This window comes from Microchirus variegatus (assembly GCF_963457635.1).
Source record: "Microchirus variegatus genome assembly, chromosome: 10".
NCBI lineage: Eukaryota > Metazoa > Chordata > Actinopteri > Pleuronectiformes > Soleidae > Microchirus > Microchirus variegatus.
In genome coordinates this window covers 5,494,086-5,515,400 of record NC_139811.1, presented here as the reverse complement: position 1 = coordinate 5,515,400, position 21,315 = coordinate 5,494,086, and the positions used below count along the sequence as shown (strand labels likewise).

Genomic DNA, 21,315 nt, shown 5'->3' with positions numbered 1-21,315 from the left:
GGAGTCAGAACAGAGGCCTACCTTTCTGTTGCTGTGGAACTCCTTGTTGTCGTCAGGCAATCGTCAAAGAGTTGGTGATGTTTCGTCCAAGCCGTTAGATCCAGTTTGTAAATGAAGCTTTGGAAAAAAAATCCTTAACTCCACCAAGAAAACACACCTTTGCCCGATAATCCAGGCATCCTGAGTTGTCTTGGAGATGATTTTTTAATCCCAAATGATCCATATGTTGATGATCACAGCTCAGCTCAGCTCTGTGAGTGCTGTGCCGATGCTCGGCTGAGCTGAGGGGGGCTGCGATCAGGACCTGCATTCAGCCTCAGTCTGCTGGCATCAGCTCTGCTTCACAAAGACACTGATTGTCCACCTTGAGGGAGCCACCTACCCAGGAACAGAGGATACTACGTTTGCGCTCCCGCGGGGGAATCTGGACTATTTCTGCAAGAATCTGGGTCTTTATTTGAGGCCTGGGCAGAAGGAATGCTCACCTCTCCAGTTTCAGACACAGATGAAGCTCTGTTTGTAGAGAGGAAACACCGCTGCGGCGGGTAAACATCAGAGAGAGAGAGAGAGGCTGACGAGGTGAGGCCTGCAGGCAAAACAAAAAAAAATTATGTACATGAAAATTACCGCCAGGAAACTATGAGATGAAAAGTCAAAATTCTGAAATTTAATAAAAAGTCATAATTATGAGATAAAAAGTCGAAATTATGAGATAAAAAAGTCGAAATTATGAGATAAAAAGTCGAAATTATGAGATAAAAAGTCGAAATTATGAGATAAAAAAGTCGAAATTATGAGATAAAAAGTTGAAATTATGAGATTAAAAAAAGTCATAATTATGAGATAAAAGGTCGAAATTATGAGATAAAAAGTCATAATTATGAGATAAAAAGTCAAAATTATGAAATAAAAAAACTAATAATTATGAGATAAAAAGTCGAAATTATGAAATTAAAAAAGTCATATGTGATAAAAAAAAATAAAGAAATAAAAAAAAAGTCGAAATTATGAGATAAAAAAGTCGGAATTTTGAGATAAAAAGTTATAATTATGAGAAAAAGGTTTGAAATTAAGACATTAATACATCATACAAAAAATTAATACATTAAAAAAGATAGATAGATCACACACTTGCATCACACAGAAGAGGAGTGTGTGTGTGGAAGCCTGTAATACATGATTAAATACAGAAGGGGGCAGTAATGCAACAGTATTGGTGTCAACTGCTTGTAAAACAGCAAAGATGAAGAAGAAGAAGAGCACCTCCATCGCCTGCTGCCACACTGTGAGAACCAGCTGTTACCAAGTGGATCACAATGTTCTTCCCTCTTCTTCTTCTTCTTCTTCTTCTTCTTCTCTGCACTGCAGGTGATTTTATTGATTATTTCTGGTTCATCTCGTCACAGTAAAGGTCACACGCTTCATCAGCATATATAATTAAAAGGGTTTGATTGGGAACTTCACTTCTATTTTTCAGCTAAAACCTGGACTGGGGGGGTCCAGCAGACTCCAGGCTTGCTGGTGCCGGCGGGTCAGTCTGCTCACATGGACTGCAGACAGAACCTGCACGGCTCCAAATTCTACATGGACTGGTTTCAGCAGTTACCGGGAGAAGGTCTGAGGATGATCGTCCAGACGAGGCCCTACAAGCCGTATCTCTACGCTCCCTCCATCAACAAGGACAAATACTCAGCCGACAAGAACGGGAGCTTTTTCGGATCTTTCACTGTGAAGAACGCGGAGCCGAGCGACAGTGGAGTGTATTTCTGTGGAGTCTATGGTCATCACAGTGACGCGATCGCCTGTGACCTGATGTACAAAAACTACAGTAGATGACACTGTCTCCTGGTAATCATGGAGGCTAAGTTTAGGTGCAAAAGGTACATTTCTGCCAGGAAAAAAAAAAAATTAACTCAAAAAGTATTTTGAAATTAGAGAGATTAAAAGTCGAAATTATGAGCAGAAAAGTCATAATTATGTTAAAAAGTCGAAATTATGAGATAAAAAAGTTGAAATTATGAGATAAAAAATCATAGTTATGAAATAAAAAGTCATAATTATGAGATAAAAAGTCGAAATTATGAGCTCAAAAGTTGAATGAATGAGATTGAACATCGAAATTAGGAGATAAAAAGTCATAATTATGTTAAAAAGTCATAATTATGAGATAAAAAGTCACAATTATGAGATAAATAAGAGAAAAAGTCATAATTATGAGTTAAAAAGTCATAATTATAAGATAAAATAAGGTCAAAATTATGGTATAGAAAAAGTTGAAATGATGCAACTGCAATGTTTGTAATGGCCCCTTCATCCATCGCCTCCCTGGGCTAACATGACGTTTTATCTCATATATACATTAAATAATAATAAACAGAGTCACCTTATCTCTGGCTCCATCTTAACCTAATGTCACTGTACCAGTGTGTGAAGTATTATGTGAGGAAGAGGAGGATGATGATGAGAGAGCAAACCTTATAATCTATCTTATAATAATGGTGACACTGAGAGAGCTCAGTGTTTTCTCAGGTGGTTCTTGGTATAAAAAGCTTTGAGTGCATTAGAGGATGTGCAGGCAGGAAGGAGAGTCAGATCACATGAAGATGTCTCCAGCTTGGATCGCACTTGTTCTTCTTCCATTGATGACATGTAATTTGTGAAATCAGAGAAACTCTCACACAATTATTACAAATTCTGTTCTCGTCCTTATATCTTTTGTATGTTTTCCTCTATCCACAGATGGAGTCAAGACTGTGACGATACAGCAGCCCAAGTATATATCAGTCAGTTTGTTGGACAGAGTAGAAATACAATGTCGTCATGATGGTGACTCACATGTGATGGACTGGTACCAACAAAGAGAGAATGGACTGTTGACTTTGATAGAAAACAGCGATTATGCAGAACTGCAGTACTATAACAGGAAGTTTTTAATAGGGACAGCAATAGAGGGAACAGTGCTGATCTTCCTCAGTGCCCTTCTGTCAAGCTCAGCTGTGTATTTCTGCACTGCTCGTGCACAGTGAAGCACTTTGCTGCCACTGACTCACAAAAACACACAACGTCATGTTTTTGTTGTTGGTCTCAGGTGCAAGATCTTGAGATCCAGGCTGATGGTGCAGCAGATCTATTGCTAGTGATATCTGTGTTCAAGAATGACGTTGAATTCAAGTGCTGGAAACTCATTTCTTTTATCTATTGTCCACATGAGTCCACATGACATAGGGCTAGAGGCGGAGTCACAGCCCTGGACAGGTCACCTGTCCATCACAGGGACACACAGAGAGACAAACATCCATTCACAGTGTCCAATTAGCCTCTGCATGATGTTGGGTATGGGAAGCAAACCAGCAACTCTAACATATCAAGGGTTATATATATATATATGTATATATTATTTTTTTAAATGAATAAAAAATCATGATAAAAAGTCATAATTATGAGATCAAAGTTTGAAATTATGAGATAAAAATTCGAATTTATGAGATAGAAAGTTGAAATTATGAGATAAAAAAGTTAAAATTATGAGATAAAAAGTCGAATTTATGAGATAAAAGTCGAAATTATGAGATAAAAAGTCGAAATTATGAGATAAAAAAGTTGAAATTATGAGATAAAGAGTCGAAATTATGAGATAAAAAGTCGAAATTATGAGATAAAAAGTCATAATTATGAGATAAAGAGTCGAAATTAAGAGATAAAAAGTCGAAATTATGAGATAAAAAGTTGAAATTATGAGATAAAAAGTCAGAATTATGAGATAAAAAAATGAAATTATGAGATAAAAAAAGTTGAAATTGTGAAACAAAAACTCATAACTATTAGATAGAAAGTTGAAATTATGAGATAAAAAGTCAGAATTATGAAATAAAAAAGTCTAAATTATGAGATAAAAATGTTAAATCATGAGATAAGAATTGTGTATGCGCCTCAACGGCAATGTTTGTAATGGCCCCTGTATCCATCGCCTCGCCGGCCTAACCACGCTCGTAATGTACAATCTTAACGTTTTATCTCATATATACATTAAATAATAATAAACAGAGTCACCTTATCTCTGGCTCCATCTTAACCTAATGTCACTGTACCAGTGTGTGAAGTATTATGTGAGGAAGAGGAGGATGATGATGAGAGAGCAAACCTTATAATCTATCTTATAATAATGGTGACACTGAGAGAGCTCAGTGTTTTCTCAGGTGGTTCTTGGTATAAAAAGCTTTGAGTGCATTAGAGGATGTGCAGGCAGGAAGGAGAGTCAGATCACATGAAGATGTCTCCAGCTTGGATCGCACTTGTTCTTCTTCCATTGATGACATGTAATTTGTGAAATCAGAGAAACTCTCACACAATTATTACAAATTCTGTTCTCGTCCTTATATCTTTTGTATGTTTTCCTCTATCCACAGATGGAGCCAAGACTGTGACGATACAGCAGCCCAAGTATATATCAGTCAGTTTGTTGGACAGAGTAGAAATACAATGTCGTCATGATGGTGACTCACATGTGATGGACTGGTACCAACAAAGAGAGAATGGACTGTTGACTTTGATAGAAAACAGCGATAATGCAGAACTGCAGTACTATAACAGGAAGTTTTTAATAGGGACAGCAATAGAGGGAACAGTGCTGATCTTCCGTGCTGCCCTTCTGTCAAGCTCAGCTGTGTATTTCTGCACTGCTCGTGCACAGTGAAGCACTTTGCTGTCACTGACTCACAAAAACACACAACGTCATGTTTTTTTTTTTGTTGTTGGTCTCAGGTGCAAGATCTTGAGATCCAGGCTGATGGTGCAGCAGATCTATTGCTAGTGATATCTGTGTTCAAGAATGACGTTGAATTCAAGTGCTGGAAACTCATTTCTTTTATCTATTGTCCACATGAGTCCACATGACATAGGGCTAGAGGCGGAGTCACAGCCCTGGACAGGTCACCTGTCCATCACAGGGACACACAGAGAGACAAACATCCATTCACAGTGTCCAATTAGCCTCTGCATGATGTTGGGTATGGGAAGCAAACCAGCAACTCTAACATATCAAGTGTTATATATATATATATATATATTTTATTTTTTTAAATGAATAAAAAAATCATGATAAAAAGTCATAATTATGAGATAAAAGTTTGAAATTATGAGATAAAAAGTCGAATTTATGAGATAGAAAGTCGAAATTATGAGATAAAAAGTTAAAATTATGAGATAAAAAGTCGAATTTATGAGATAAAAGTCGAAATTATGAGACAAAAAGTCGAAATTATGAGATAAAAAAGTTGAAATTTTGAGATAAAGAGTCGAAATTATGAGATAAAAAGTCGAAATTATGAGATAAAAAGTCATAATTATGAGATAAAAAGTTGAAATTATGAGATAAAAAGTCATAATTATGAGATAAAAGGTCGAAATTATGAGATAAAAAGTCATAATTATGAGATACAAAAGTCGAAATTATGAGATAAAAAGTCATAATTATGAGATAAAGAGTCGAAATTAAGAGATAAAAAGTCGAAATTATGAGATAAAAAGTTGAAATTATGAGATAAAAAGTCAGAATTATGAGATAAAAAAATGAAATTATGAGATAAAATGTCGAAATCATGGGATAAAAAAAAGTTGAAATTGTGAGATAAAAAGTCGAAATTATGAGATAAAAAAGTTGAAATTATGAGATAAAAAGTCATAATTATGAGATAAAAAGTCGAAATTATGAGATAAAAAGTCATAATTATGAGATAAAGAGTCGAAATTAAGAGATAAAAAGTCGAAATTATGAGATAAAAAGTTGAAATTATGAGATAAAAAGTTGAAATTATGAGATAAAAAGTCAGAATTATGAGATAAAAAAATGAAATTATGAGATAAAAAAAAGTTGAAATTGTGAAACAAAAACTCATAACTATTAGATAAAAAGTTGAAATTATGAGATAAAAAGTCAGAATTATGAAATAAAAAAGTCTAAATTATGAGATAAAAATGTTATATCATGAGATAAGAAGTGTGCATGCGCCTCAACGGCAATGTTTGTAATGGCCCCTGTATCCATCGCCTCGCCGGCCTAACCACGCTCGTAATGTACAATCTTAACGTTTTATCTCATATATACATTAAATAATAATAAACAGAGTCACCTTATCTCTGGCTCCATCTTAACCTAATGTCACTGTACCAGTGTGTGAAGTATTATGTGAGGAAGAGGAGGATGATGATGAGAGAGCAAACCTTATAATCTATCTTATAATAATGGTGACACTGAGAGAGCTCAGTGTTTTCTCAGGTGGTTCTTGGTATAAAAAGCTTTGAGTGCATTAGAGGATGTGCAGGCAGGAAGGAGAGTCAGATCACATGAAGATGTCTCCAGCTTGGATCGCACTTGTTCTTCTTCCATTGATGACATGTAATTTGTGAAATCAGAGAAACTCTCACACAATTATTACAAATTCTGTTCTCGTCCTTATATCTTTGAGATGTTTTCCTCTATCCACAGATGGAGCCAAGACTGTGACGATACAGCAGCCCAAGTATATATCAGTCAGTTTGTTGGACAGAGTAGAAATACAATGTAGTCATGACGGTGAAGACTCACATGTGATGCTCTGGTACCAACAAAGAGAGAATGGACTGTTGACTTTGATAGAAAACAGCTATGATGCAGAACAGCAGTACTATAACAGGAGGTTTGCAGTAGTGAAACGAAGAGAGGGAACAATGCTGATCTTCTTCAGTGCCCTTTTGTCAAACTCAGCTGTGTATTTCTGCACTGCTCGTGCACAGTGAAGCACTTTGCTGTCACTGACTCACAAAAACACACGACGTCATGTTTTTTTTTTGTTGTTGGTCTCAGGTGCAAGATCTTGAGATCCAGGCTGATGGTGCAGCAGATCTATTGCTAGTGATATCTGTGTTCAAGAATGACGTTGAATTCAAGTGCTGGAAACTCATTTCTTTTATCTATTGTCCACATGAGTCCACATGACATAGGGCTAGAGGCGGAGTCACAGCCCTGGACAGGTCACCTGTCCATCACAGGGACACACAGAGAGACAAACATCCATTCACAGTGTCCAATTAGCCTCTGCATGATGTTGGGTATGGGAAGCAAACCAGCAACTCTAACATATCAAGTGTTATATATATATATATATATATATATATATATATATATATTTTATTTTTTTAAATGAATAAAAAATCATGATAAAAAGTCATAATTATGAGATAAAAGTTTGAAATTATGAGATAAAAAGTCGAATTTATGAGATAGAAAGTCGAAATTATGAGATAAAAAAGTTAAAATTATGAGATAAAAAGTCGAATTTATGAGATAAAAGTCGAAATTATGAGATAAAAAGTCGAAATTATGAGATAAAAAAGTTGAAATTATGAGATAAAGAGTCGAAATTATGAGATAAAAAGTCGAAATTATGAGATAAAAAGTCATAATTATGAGATAAAAAGTTGAAATTATGAGATAAAAAGTCATAATTATGAGATAAAAGGTCGAAATTATGAGATAAAAAGTCATAATTATGAGATAAAAAGTCGAAATTATGAGATAAAAAGTCATAATTATGAGATAAAGAGTCGAAATTATGAGATGAAAAGTCATAATTATGAGATGAGTCGAAATTAAGAGATAAAAAGTCGAAATTATGAGATAAAAAGTCGAAGTTAAGAGATAAAAAGTTGAAATTATGAGATAAAGAGTCGAAATTATGAGATAAAAAGTCGAAATTATGAGATAAAAAGTCATAATTATGAGATAAAAAGTCGAATTTATGAGATAGAAAGTCGAAATTATGAGATAAAAAGTCGAAATTATGAGATAAAAAGTCATAATTATGAGATAAAAAAGTTGAAATTATGAGATAAAAAGTCATAATTATGATATAAAAAGTCGAAATTATGAGATAAAATGTCAAAATCATGAGATAAAAAAAGGTTAAAATTGTGAAACAAAAATTCATAATTGTTAGATAAAAAGTCAGAATTATGAAATAAAAAAGTCTAAATTATGAGATAAAAATGTTAAATCATGAGATAAGAAGTGTGCATGCGCCTCAACGGCAATGTTTGTAATGGCCCCTGTATCCATCGCCTCGTCGGCCTAACCACGCTCGTAATGTACAATCTTAACGTTTTATCTCATATATACATTAAATAATAATAAACAGAGTCACCTTATCTCTGGCTCCATCTTAACCTAATGTCACTGTACCAGTGTGTGAAGTATTATGTGAGGAAGAGGAGGATGATGATGAGAGAGCAAACCTTATAATCTATCTTATAATAATGGTGACACTGAGAGAGCTCAGTGTTTTCTCAGGTGGTTCTTGGTATAAAAAGCTTTGAGTGCATTAGAGGATGTGCAGGCAGGAAGGAGAGTCAGATCACATGAAGATGTCTCCAGCTTGGATCGCACTTGTTCTTCTTCCATTGATGACATGTAATTTGTGAAATCAGAGAAACTCTCACACAATTATTACAAATTCTGTTCTCGTCCTTATATCTTTGAGATGTTTTCCTCTATCCACAGATGGAGTCAAGACTGTGACGATACAGCAGCCCAAGTATATATCAGTCAGTTTGTTGGACAGAGTAGAAATACAATGTCGTCATGATGGTGACTCACATGTGATGCACTGGTACCAACAAAGAGAGAATGGACTGTTGACTTTGATGGAAAACAGCGATTATGCAGAACTGCAGTACTATAACAGGAAGTTTTTAATAGGGACAGCAATAGAGGGAACAATGCTGATCTTCCGTGCTGCCCTTCTGTCAAGCTCAGCTGTGTATTTCTGCACTGCTCGTGCACAGTGAAGCACTTTGCTGCCACTGACTCACAAAAACACACAACGTCATGTTTTTGTTGTTGGTCTCAGGTGCAAGATCTTGAGATCCAGGCTGATGGTGCAGCAGATCTATTGCTAGTGATATCTGTGTTCAAGAATGACGTTGAATTCAAGTGCTGGAAACTCATTTCTTTTATCTATTGTCCACATGAGTCCACATGACATAGGGCTAGAGGCGGAGTCACAGCCCTGGACAGGTCACCTGTCCATCACAGGGACACACAGAGAGACAAACATCCATTCACAGTGTCCAATTAGCCTCTGCATGATGTTTGGTATGGGAAGCAAACCAGCAACTCTAACATATCAAGTGTTATATATTCATATATATATATTTTATTTTTTTAAATGAATAAAAAATCATGATAAAAAGTCATAATTATGAGATAAAAGTTTGAAATTATGAGATAAAAAGTCGAATTTATGAGATAGAAAGTCGAAATTATGAGATAAAAAAGTTAAAATTATGAGATAAAAAGTCGAATTTATGAGATAAAAGTCGAAATTATGAGATAAAAAAGTTGAAATTATGAGATAAAAAGTCATAATTATGAGATAAAAAGTCGAAATTATGAGATAAAAAGTCATAATTATGAGATAAAAAGTCGAAATTATGAGATAAAAAGTCATAATTATGAGATAAAGAGTCGAAATTAAGAGATAAAAAGTCGAAATTATGAGATAAAAAGTCGAGATTATGAGATAAAAAGTTGAAATTATGAGATATAAAGTCATAATTATGAGATAAAAAGTTGAAATTATGAGATAAAAAGTCAGAATTATGAGATAAAAAAATGAAATTATGAGATAAAATGTCGAAATCATGAGATAAAAAAAAGTTGAAATTGTGAAACAAAAACTCATAACTATTAGATAAAAAGTTGAAATTATGAGATAAAAAGTCAGAATTATGAAATAAAAAAATCTAAATTATGAGATAAAAATGTTAAATCATGAGATAAGAAGTGTGCATGCGCCTCAACGCCAATGTTTGTAATGGCCCCTGTATCCATCGCCTCGCCGGCCTAACCACGCTCGTAATGTACAATCTTAACGTTTTATCTCATATATACATTAAATAATAATAAACAGAGTCACCTTATCTCTGGCTCCATCTTAACCTAATGTCACTGTACCAGTGTGTGAAGTATTATGTGAGGAAGAGGAGGATGATGATGAGAGAGCAAACCTTATAATCTATCTTATAATAATGGTGACACTGAGAGAGCTCAGTGTTTTCTCAGGTGGTTCTTGGTATAAAAAGCTTTGAGTGCATTAGAGGATGTGCAGGCAGGAAGGAGAGTCAGATCACATGAAGATGTCTCCAGCTTGGATCGCACTTGTTCTTCTTCCATTGATGACATGTAATTTGTGAAATCAGAGAAACTCTCACACAATTATTACAAATTCTGTTCTCGTCCTTATATCTTTGAGATGTTTTCCTCTATCCACAGATGGAGTCAAGACTGTGACGATACAGCAGCCCAAGTATATATCAGTCAGTTTGTTGGACAGAGTAGAAATACTATGTAGTCATGATGGTGAAGACTCACATGTGATGGACTGGTACAAACAAAGAGAGAATGGACTGTTGACTTTGATGGAAAACAGCGATGATGCAGAACTGCAGTACTATGACAGGAGGTTTGTAGTAGTGAAAGCATTAGGGAGAACAGTGCTGATCTTCCGTACTGCCCTTCTGTCAAGCTCAGCTGTGTATTTCTGCACTGTTCGTGCACAGTGAAGCACTTTGCTGTCATTGACTCACAAAAACACACGGTGTCATGGTTCAGTTACTGACTACTGTACTGCGACTCTAATCAGGAAGTCAACCTAAAACATCCACAGAGAAAGACGTCAATCTTTCATAACCAGCTTAATAACTACGGATGAACAGATGCAATACTTGATGTGTCGGCATCGGCCCGAAATCACTGATATCGCCAGGGATAAAGATGTAAAAAACTCAACATGTTTATTTCTTCATTGTGAAAAGAAGAATTTGTGTCACACTGTTAGAAACAGAAAATGGCAGAAATGTGTTGGGAAGAGCTTTGTGGTACGGGATTGGTATCAGTATCAGAAGATTTGTGATATTATTGGTATGAGTATCGGACACGGAAAAAAGTGGTATCACGCCATCACTATTGATTAGTTTGTGTAGGGCTAGAGAGCACAACTTATATAAAGGGCCAATTCCAATTCCTATCTTAACCCTCAAGCTCAACCCTTAATCTTAACTGGCCCTCAAAACCAAGTGTTGAGGGTTATTTTGTCACTTAGAAATGGGACACCCCTTAAATGCAGATACGTCTACAGACTGTAGGGGGCAGAATAACGCGAAAGCTGCGTCCAGTCTGTCAACTCCAAAAAAGAAGAAGAAGAAGAAGAACACATTTACGTCAGGATTATTTTTTTACGATCCGTTTGTCAGTCAAGTTATTAGGTTGTCAGTTAGTTATAAGATGATACTCATACAAATACCACAACCACGGACATATTCAGCTGACAGTTACCACACACCACGGCTTATTGAAAAGTAAACCATAGCAAACCATCGCTTGTCCGCACCGTAAGATCGTAAAAATAAAAATAAATGTTACGCAACAATGACGTCAGTAATCCATAATATGGGCCTAAACTAAGATAATACAATGGTTTTCATCATTTTTATATCTCTATTAACAAAGAAAATACTTCATTTGTAGCGTACTCGTTTCGCTGCTTTCGGCGCCATCTTTGTTATGTCAAAACACGCAATGCATTCTGGGTAGCCCTTGCTCCCAAGGGTGGTCTCGGAAAATCTCAATATTGAGGGCGATACAGCCCTTAAACTTGGCCCTGAACTTAATTATTCTGAGAATCAGGACAACACTTGCACTAGAGGGAGCACATTTTTGAGATTGAGGGTTAAACAAGGAATTGGAATTCAACCCTATGTCACGCTACTGCGATGCCTGATTAAGAATGGAAAGTGTTACCATTCTTTTTAAACTATCCACTGTGTGGACTGAATATCAAAATTGACGCGTTTTTCCAGTTTCAAAGATAAACCTCGGGAAGCAGGACAGACGTGGCCTGATTCTTGCTTGACTTATAATGATAATGTCCATTTTCCTGAGCAGTGAATGTCTCAATCACTGTCAGTTTCTTAATGTCGCTCCCGTTTACAGGAAAATAGATGATTCTTGTTTTTGCAACAGGACAATTGTGTTCACTTTTTAAAATACAGTCTAAATTCCAATTTATGTGTCACTATCTACACTCTTAGAAATAAGGGTTCCAAAAGTGTTCTTCTACAAGGGCTGACGTTCTATCTGGAACCATTTGTTTCTGAAAAACCCTTTACCGAAGAAAGGGTTTTTCAAGGGTTCTTGGTAACGCTAATGGTTCCAGTAAGAACCATTTTGATCCAGAGAACCATTTAAAACCCCTTTCCTGAATAAAGGGTTTTAAAAGGGTTCTTAATGGAACCTTCCAAAAGGGTTCCACTAAGGAGCCAAAAAGGGTTCCCCTTTGAGGACAAGCCGAAGAACCCTATATGGTTCTACTTTGCACTTTTATTTCTAAGCGTCCACCAATACACATGTATTATCACCAACAAAAAACCGTTGGTGATAATGGTGACACTGAGAGAGCTCAGTGTTTTCTCAGGTGGTTCTTGGTATAAAAAGCTTTGAGTGCATTAGAGGATGTGCAGGCAGGAAGGAGAGTCAGATCACATGAAGATGTCTCCAGCTTGGATCGCACTTGTTCTTCTTCCATTGATGACATGTAATTTGTGAAATCAGAGAAACTCTCACACAATTATTACAAATTCTGTTCTCGTCCTTATATCTTTTGTATGTTTTCCTCTATCCACAGATGGAGTCAAGACTGTGACGATACAGCAGCCCAAGTATATATCAGTCAGTTTGTTGGACAGAGTAGAAATACAATGTAGTCATGATGGTGACTCACATGTGATGGACTGGTACCAACAAAGAGAGAATGGACTGTTGACTTTGATCGAAAACATCGATGATGCAGAACTGCAGTACTATAACAGGAAGTTTTTAATAGGGACAGCAATAGAGGGAACAGTGCTGATCTTCCTCAGTGCCCTTCTGTCAAACTCAGCTGTGTATTTCTGCACTGCTCGTGCACAGTGAAGCACTTTGCTGTCACTGACTCACAAAAACACACAACGTCATGTTTTTGTTGTTGGTCTCAGGTGCAAGATCTTGAGATCCAGGCTGATGGTGCAGCAGATCTATTGTTAGTGATATCTGTGTTCAAGAATGACGTTGAATTCAAGTGCTGGAAACTCATTTCTTTTATCTATTGTCCACATGAGTCCATATGACATAGGGCTAGAGGCGGAGTCTCAGCCCTGGACAGGTCACCTGTCCATCACAGGGACACACAGAGAGACAAACATCCATTCAAAGTGTCCAATTAGCCTCTGCATGATGTTGGGTATGGGAAGCAAACCAGCAACTGGTTATATTAATGTTATATTTTTTTAAAAAAACTTTTTTTTTTAAAGTTTCAAAAAAAAAGTTGAAATCATGAGATTAAAAAAAAGTTGAAATTATGAGATTAAAAAAAAAGTTGAAATTATGATATAAAAAAAGTCGAAAATATGAGATAAAAAGTTGAAATTATGAGATAAAAAAGTCGAAAATATGATATAAAAAGTTGAAATTATGAGATAAAAAAGTCGAAATTATGAGATAAAAAAGTCGAAAATATGAGATAAAAAAAGTTGAAAGTATGAGATAAAAAAAGTTGAAATTATGAGATAAAAAAAAGTTGAAATTATGAGATAAAAAAGTCGAAAATATGAGATAAAAAGTTGAAATTATGAGATTAAAAAGTCGAAAATATGAGATAAAAAGTTGAAATTATGAGATAAAAAAAGTTGAAATCATGAGATAAAAAAAAGTTGAAATTATGAGATTAAAAAGTCGAAAATATGAGATAAAAAGTATCCGTGTGCACTTTATTCACATAGCACATTTAAAACAAAAAACAGCCACGGCAAGATTTTTTGCCAGAAGAACGGCCCGAACAAAGATAACGAATATGCCAAGAGCGCGGACGTAGTTGTCCAAAAACAACAATTACGGTCTTATTTTCATTCAGATACAATAGCAGATTAGATATACAGACGTGACTTTATACATACTCAGTGACTTGAATGTGATGTGGGAGTGTCCATAGGTCACCAAGAGGAGGTCAACGAACACATGAAGGACATGTGCGACCAGATGTGCTGCTGCTGCTGCAGTCTGGACCAGCTGTCTGTCAACAGACGACCACAGTAACTGTTGAGGCAGGAAGAGGAAACGTCAACGTACAACGTACTAAACTGTTGTTTTCTCTCCTCGCTGACGTTTGTGCAGCAGCAGCAGATGAGTGAGATAAGTGCACAGGTGTTGACACATATCTCTGTGTTATTTTTTTTTTTTTTTAATCCTTTAATGGTCCAACCTGGCCAGATAAAAGTATTTCTTCCACAAAGTTTGATAGTCGATCATACACTGACCTCTACAGGAACGATAAAGACATTACATATCAATAAAATGAATAAAATAATGACTAAGAGGTGGAGCCTGTGAAATCGTAGACACTTCAATATGAGTCAAGTCAACTCTAAAACAGTAAAAAAAAGTGACATAATCACGGTGGCTGGTAAGTGCAAAACACATTTACAAACTCTCAAACACGTTTATAAACTCTGAAACTTAGTTTAGAGTTTGTAAAAGTGTTTCAAAGTTTGTAAATTTGTTTCAAAGTTTGTTAATTTGTTTCAGAGTTTGTAAAAGTGTTTCAAAGTTTGTAAAATGTTTCAGAGTTTGTAAAATGTTTCAGAGTTTGTAAATTTGTTTCAGAGTTTGTAAAAGTGTTTCAGAGTTTGTAAAATGTTTCAGAGTTTGTAAATTTGTTTCAGAGTTTGTAAAAGTGTTTCAGAGTTTGTAAAAGTGTTTCAGAGTTTGTAAATTTGTTTCAGAGTTTGTAAAATGTTTCAGAGTTTGTAAATTTGTTTCAGAGTTTGTAAATTTGTTTCAAAGTTTGTAAAAGTGTTTCAGAGTTTGTAAAAGTGTTTCAGAGTTTGTAAAATGTTTCAGAGTTTGTAAAAGTGTTTCAAAGTTTGTAAAATGTTTCAGAGTTTGTAAAAGTGTTTCAGAGTTTGTAAAATGTTTCAGAGTTTGTAAATTTGTTTCAGAGTTTGTAAATTTGTTTCAAAGTTTGTAAAAGTGTTTCAGAGTTTGTAAAATGTTTCAGAGTTTGTAAAAGTGTTTCAAAGTTTGTAAAATGTTTCAGAGTTTGTAAAAGTTTTTCAGAGTTTGTAAAATGTTTCAGAGTTTGTAAATTTGTTTCAGAGTTTGTAAATTTGTTTCAAAGTTTGTAAAAGTGTTTCAGAGTTTGTAAAAGTGTTTCAGAGTTTGTAAAAGTGTTTCAGAGTTTGTAAAATGTTTCAGAGTTTGTAAAATGTTTCAGAGTTTGTAAAATGTTTCAGAGTTTGTAAAAGTGTTTCAGAGTTTGTAAAATGTTTCAGAGTTTGTAAATTTGTTTCAGAGTTTGTAAAAGTGTTTCAGAGTTTGTAAAATGTTTCAGAGTTTGTAAAATGTTTCAGAGTTTGTAAATTTGTTTCAGAGTTTGTAAATTTGTTTCAGAGTTTGTAAAAGTGTTTCAGAGTTTGTAAATTTGTTTCAAAGTTTGTAAAAGTGTTTCAGAGTTTGTAAATTTGTTTCAAAGTTTGTAAAGGTGTTTCAGAGTTTGTAAAAGTGTTTCAAAGTTTGTAAAAGTGTTTCAAAGTTTGTAAAAGTGTTTCAGAGTTTGTAAAAGTGTTTCAAAGTTTGTAAATTTGTTTCAAAGTTTGTAAATTTGTTTCAGAGTTTGTAAAAGTGTTTCAGAGTTTGTAAAAGTGTTTCAAAGTTTGTAAATTTGTTTCAAAGTTTGTAAAAGTGTTTCAAAGTTTGTAAAAGTGTTTCAAAGTTTGTAAAAATGTTTCAGAGTTTGTAAAAGTGTTTAAAAGTTTGTAAAAGTGTTTCAAAGTTTGTAAAAGTGTTTCAGAGTTTGTAAAAGTGTTTCAGAGTTTGTAAAAGTGTTTCAAAGTTTGTAAAAGTGTTTCAAAGTTTGTAAAAGTGTTTCAGAGTTTGTAAATTGGTTTCAGAGTTTGTAAAAGTGTTTTTCAGAATTTGTAAAAGTGTTTTCAGTATTTATAAATTGATTCAGAATTTGTAAAAGTGTTTCAGAGTTTGTAAATTTGTTTCAGTTTGTAAATTTGTTTCAGTTTGTAAATAAGTTAAAAATTGTAAAATACTTAAAACAAGTTTTCCTATCTTAAATGTGATTTTCTGGTTTCTTTGCTCCATATAATAAATAAATCTTTAAAACTGAATCAATCCATTTTCGATTAACAAGACATTTGAGGAACATCGTCATTCCCAGGTTTGAGAAGAAATGCTGAGTTAACCGTTTTCTTTTCATTTTATGGACCAAACCAAAATCAATGAAACTACTTAAAAGTCAATAATTTATGATCAATAATTTCTCATTTACTTTGAAGGAGTCTAGAAAAGAATCAAATCCTTAAATGAAGAAGAACAAGCTCACACTACAGTGTGTTGACAGACTGAGGCTGAAGCTGAGACGTGAGGAGGGAAGTGAAGACAAAGACACTGGGTTTTTGTGTGGTTAGTTTTCACAGTGCGTGATGGCGCGGAAGGAGCTTCGCCGTATTTCTTCGGTAACGGAACCAAACTCACAGTCTTAGGTAAGAAAAAACGACATCACGAAGCAATATTTAATATATTGTTAAAACTGAGATGACTGATTTTCTTAAAAAATGTTTAGCAGTAACTAGGTGTAATATTGAAAATGAGCTGTTTTGTTATTCTGTGTACGGAGCTCAAAGTGGAAAAGCCAGCGCTGTAAATATGATACTTAGAAGTTTCCTTAGAATACACTTTATTATAATATATATATATGTATATATGTATATATATATATATGCATATATATACATATATGCATATGTGCATATATGTATATATATATGTATATATATATATGATATAATGCCTAATACATGTTTATCTACTAAATAACACAAAACATTTTATTCAAGTCTAATACATTGCACTTGTTGAGTAAAATACGATAACGTGCATAAAATGAAAGAATTATATAATAATTATATATGAACCTTTTTGAAAAAATATAGTTTTGTTTGCTACTTTTCTTCTTTGCGAGACTGTAATAACATAATAACAGCACTGGATATGATTAATGTATATATGTGTACACAACCTATTTCTAATTTCTTTTTTAAATGTAAACATATTTAAGAAGTGATGCCTTCAATACACTGACAGGAAAGTTAAAGGTGCATTATGTAATAAATCTTAAGCAACTGGTCATAAAATCCTTCTAATATGTCACAGAGACTCAGGAATAATGTTCATATAACAAACTGAACTCACCAACAACAACAGTACAGACAAAATATCTGCATTAAAAGAAATATTTTGCAGACTGCAAATCATGTTTATGTTTTGAAATCATGTTTTGACATGTGGCGCCACCTACCGCCGTCTACCAATCATTGCAGTCAGTAGAGTCTCAGCTGCCGAGCAACCACGGGTTGCCAGTTACGTCGGAAAACGAAACCTAAAAGACCTCTGTATTTTGAATTTGAATGTAGTAACCGTTTTTGGCCACATTCTTACATATGACACCTTTAAATTGATTTATAATGTTCTTATTTTTGACTATTTAAAAGTCTTTAAAACCACGTCTATTAGGTGTATAATAGGAGACACTGACTCCAAATCAGTCTCGAAATCGTTCAAAAGCTTGTTTAAAAGTAAAAATCTTGTTGTTATTTATTTGCCAAATAGAACAACAAATTCCCGAATGTCTGGAACGTCCATGGGAGGACGGAGCTTTTCCTGTGCGCTCACTCCGACATGATCTGAAATTTTTTTCTCGGAGGTTTCAAAGACGAGTTGAACTGAAAAGGTCCAGAGTGACCTCTAGTGAGTCTATTTTTTTTGGCCTGTGTTCGAGGCCAATCGGTCATAGAAGGTCGCCGGTTCAAATCCCAGGTCGAGCTAAGGGTGTTCCTCATGTGTTCCTCCAGGTTTTTCCAACAGTCCAAAGACACGCAGAGGTTACTCTGGACTCACTGTCGCTGCGAATGTGGGAGTTCATACAGTATCTGTACGCTGCCTTTTAACCAATGTCAATTTAGCAGCGTGGAAGTTCACTGTTATCACATATGTCCCATATGTACCACAAATTGTCCACATGGGCTGTACCACAAATGTCACTCTGAACTTGTCTTACCAGCTTTCTGGGTCAAACTTCCAGATAATGTCTGAGCTGAGTGAGCTCACTTAAGAAAACAACAGGAAGTGATCAGCTAGACTCCAGACCCAGTTCTCTGGATGTTTTACAGATATCTGAAAACGACTTATGTCAAATATTGTGTTACTGACTCTTCAATCAATGCGTTGCCTCTAAAAACTATAGTCTAAGGGTGAATTCCAATTCCTTGCTTAACCCTCAATCTCACAAATGTGCGCTCCCTCTAGTGCAAGTGCTGTCCCGATTCTCAGAAAAACTAAGTTGAGGGGCGAGTTTAAGTGCTGTATCACCCTCAACATTGAGATTTTCCCGAGACCACCCTTGGGAGCAAGGGCTACCCAGAATGCATTGCGTGACAAAAAAACCCTCAACACTTGGTTTTGAGGGCCAGTTAAGATTAAGGGTTGAGCTTGAGGGTTAAGGGCCAATTCCAATTCCTATCTTAACCCTCAATCTTAACCCTCAAGCTCAACCCTTAATCTTAACTGGCCCTCAAAACCAAGTGTTGAGGGATATTTTGTCACTTAGAAATGGGACACCCCTTAAATGCAGATACGCCTTCAGACTGTAGGGGGCAGAATAACGCGAAAGCTGCGTCCAGTCTGTCAACTCCAAAAAAGAAGAAGAAGAAGAAGAACACATTTACGTCAGGATTATTTATTAGGATCCGTTTGTCAGTCAAGTTATTAGGTTGTCAGTTAGTTATAAGATGATACTCATACAAATACCACAACCACGGACATATTCAGCTGACAGTTACCACACACCACGACTTATTGAAAAGTAAACCATAGCAAACCATCGCTTGTCCGCACCGGCCGACTATTGACAAAAGATCGTAAAATAAAAATAAATGTTACGCAACCTCAACTTAATTTTTCTGAGAATCAGGACAACACTTGCATTAGAGGGAGCGCACATTTTTGAGATTGAGGGTTAAACAAGGAATTGGAATTCACCCTAAGATAGGAATTGCAATTGGCCCTTGGACTATAGAATTACTTTGGGTTGCTCAATCCTGGTCCTAGAGACCCACTGCCCTGCATGTTTTAGAGGTTCCTCTGCAACACAACAAACTCCTGGCAAGAAAACAATAAAACTGCCAAAGTCTGGCAACCTACTCATACGATCTCTTCCTCCCTTCCTTTGTCGCTCCCACCAGAACCGGACCACGCCATCACCCCGCCAACAGTGACAGTAATCGGACCTTCGAGAAACGAGTGTCAAAACCAAAGAGACAAACTGAAACAGAAGACCTTGGTGTGCGTGGCCTCCGGTTTCTACCCGGACCACGCGAGCGTGTCCTGGCAGGTGGACGGCAGCGACGTCACGGCGGGCGTGGCGACCGACGCCGCCGCCGCTCGGCGAGGGCGGTACTATTACATGACCAGCAGGCTGAGGGTCCCGTTCACGCAGTGGTTCACGGCCGACAAGAACTTCACCTGCTCCGTCAGCTTCTTCAACGGAAACCGGACGGTGTATCGCTACGCCTGGGTCACGGGCGTCGAAGGTAAAACTGGTGTGGACTGAGGTGGACGTGTTAGTGATGTGGAAGTGTTTAAAACTGTTAACAGTCTGTTGTTGTTGTTGTTGTTTTGTCACCGTCAGGACCAGGAGCTGAAGATCTAAGAGGTAAAGAAAAGGAACATTCTTAACTCGTCGACGTCAACACTACTGAATCACTCAATTCTCTCTTCATTTTTGCTGTTTTTGTTTTTGGTTTTCAGAGAAATATTTGAGGATCACTCGCATTGCTCAACTGACCTACGTCATTTTGATCGTCAAGAGCAGCGTCTATGGAGCGTTCGTGACGTTTTTGGTGTACAGGTTTGTCCGACGCCATTTAACTCTGTCGATCATTCATTCATTCTTTATTTATTTATTTATCTTAAAAGCTGGTTTGGAACGAATTAGCATTTTGTGGGAACAAATTTGTATTTTTTTCGTGGGAACGAATCAGTATTTTAATGGGGACAAATTAGTATTTTGTGGGAATAAATTAGTAATTTTCGTTTCAAGGAATTAGTAATTTTTGTGGGAACGAATAAAGCATTTTTCCACGGGAACGGATTAGTATTTTTCGTGGGAAATTATTTGTATTTTTATTTCATGGGAACAATTTAGTATTTCGTGGGAACTAATTAGTAGTTCGTGGGAACTAATTAGTATTTCATGGGAACATATTAGTATTTCATGGGAACAAATAAGTATTTCTTGGGAACTAATTAGTATTTCGTGGGAACTAATTTATATTTTTTCGTGGGAACAAATTAGTATTTCATGGGAACAAATTTGTATTTCGTGGGAACAAATTTGTATTTCATGGGAGCAAATTATTATTTCATGGGAACAAATAAGTATTTCGTGGGAACAAATTAGTATTTCATTGTTAACAAATTAGTATTTCATGGGATCTAATTAGTATTTCATGGGAACAAATTAGTATTTCGTAGGAACAAATTAGTATTTCGTGGGAACAAATTATTATTTTATGGGAACTAATTAGTATTTCATGGGAAAAAATTTGTATTGCATGGGAATAAATTAGTATTGCATGGGAACAAATAAGTATTTCGTGGGAACAAATTAGTATTTTGTGGGAACAAATTAGTATTTCATGAGAACTAATTAGTATTTCATGGAAACAAATTAGTATTTCTTGGCCACTACTTAATAGTTTTTTCCCCCATGTCTGGGGCTCTGTATTTCTCTGTTGTGCAGGACTCATCTGGAAACTCAGGAACTCAGAGCTGAGCTGAACAACTGAACTACTGATTGGTTTCTTCTATTTTGGGGGTGTGGTTTAATAATGATTTTTAAAAAACCTGCCTTGAATGTATAAAACGTTTAACATCCATTCCTGGTATAGACTTAGCTCTGGTTCACACTGGATTTGGATTTGTGGCTGCTGTTGTTTTATGTATAATTTTACCGTGAATAAAACATTTTATAAGAAGAGGAACAAGACATCAAATTTTATGTTTGGTCCACTCTACACTCTGCCACCTTTGTGATTGACAGCAATAGCCATTACATCATTATAATAGAATTATAGTGTGGAATTATAGTTTTTATTTACTTTTGACCTTTTTTTAGTTAGTTT

General features: G+C 35.5%; 1 protein-coding gene across 1 annotated transcript; it reads left to right on the top strand.

Moving 5' to 3' along the window:
- Window positions 1-1,243: 1,243 nt before the first annotated feature.
- Window positions 1,244-20,979, top strand: LOC310933084 (T cell receptor beta constant 2; the record flags this gene model as incomplete). The annotated part of the gene is made up of 6 exons (XM_083896506.1): window positions 1,244-1,285; window positions 1,507-1,828; window positions 19,375-19,722; window positions 19,821-19,844; window positions 19,940-20,039; window positions 20,934-20,979. 6 exons carry the CDS (start codon window positions 1,244-1,246, stop codon window positions 20,977-20,979), a joined length of 882 nt encoding a protein of 293 aa, XP_083752632.1.
- Between the last annotated feature and the right edge of the window lie 336 nt (window positions 20,980-21,315).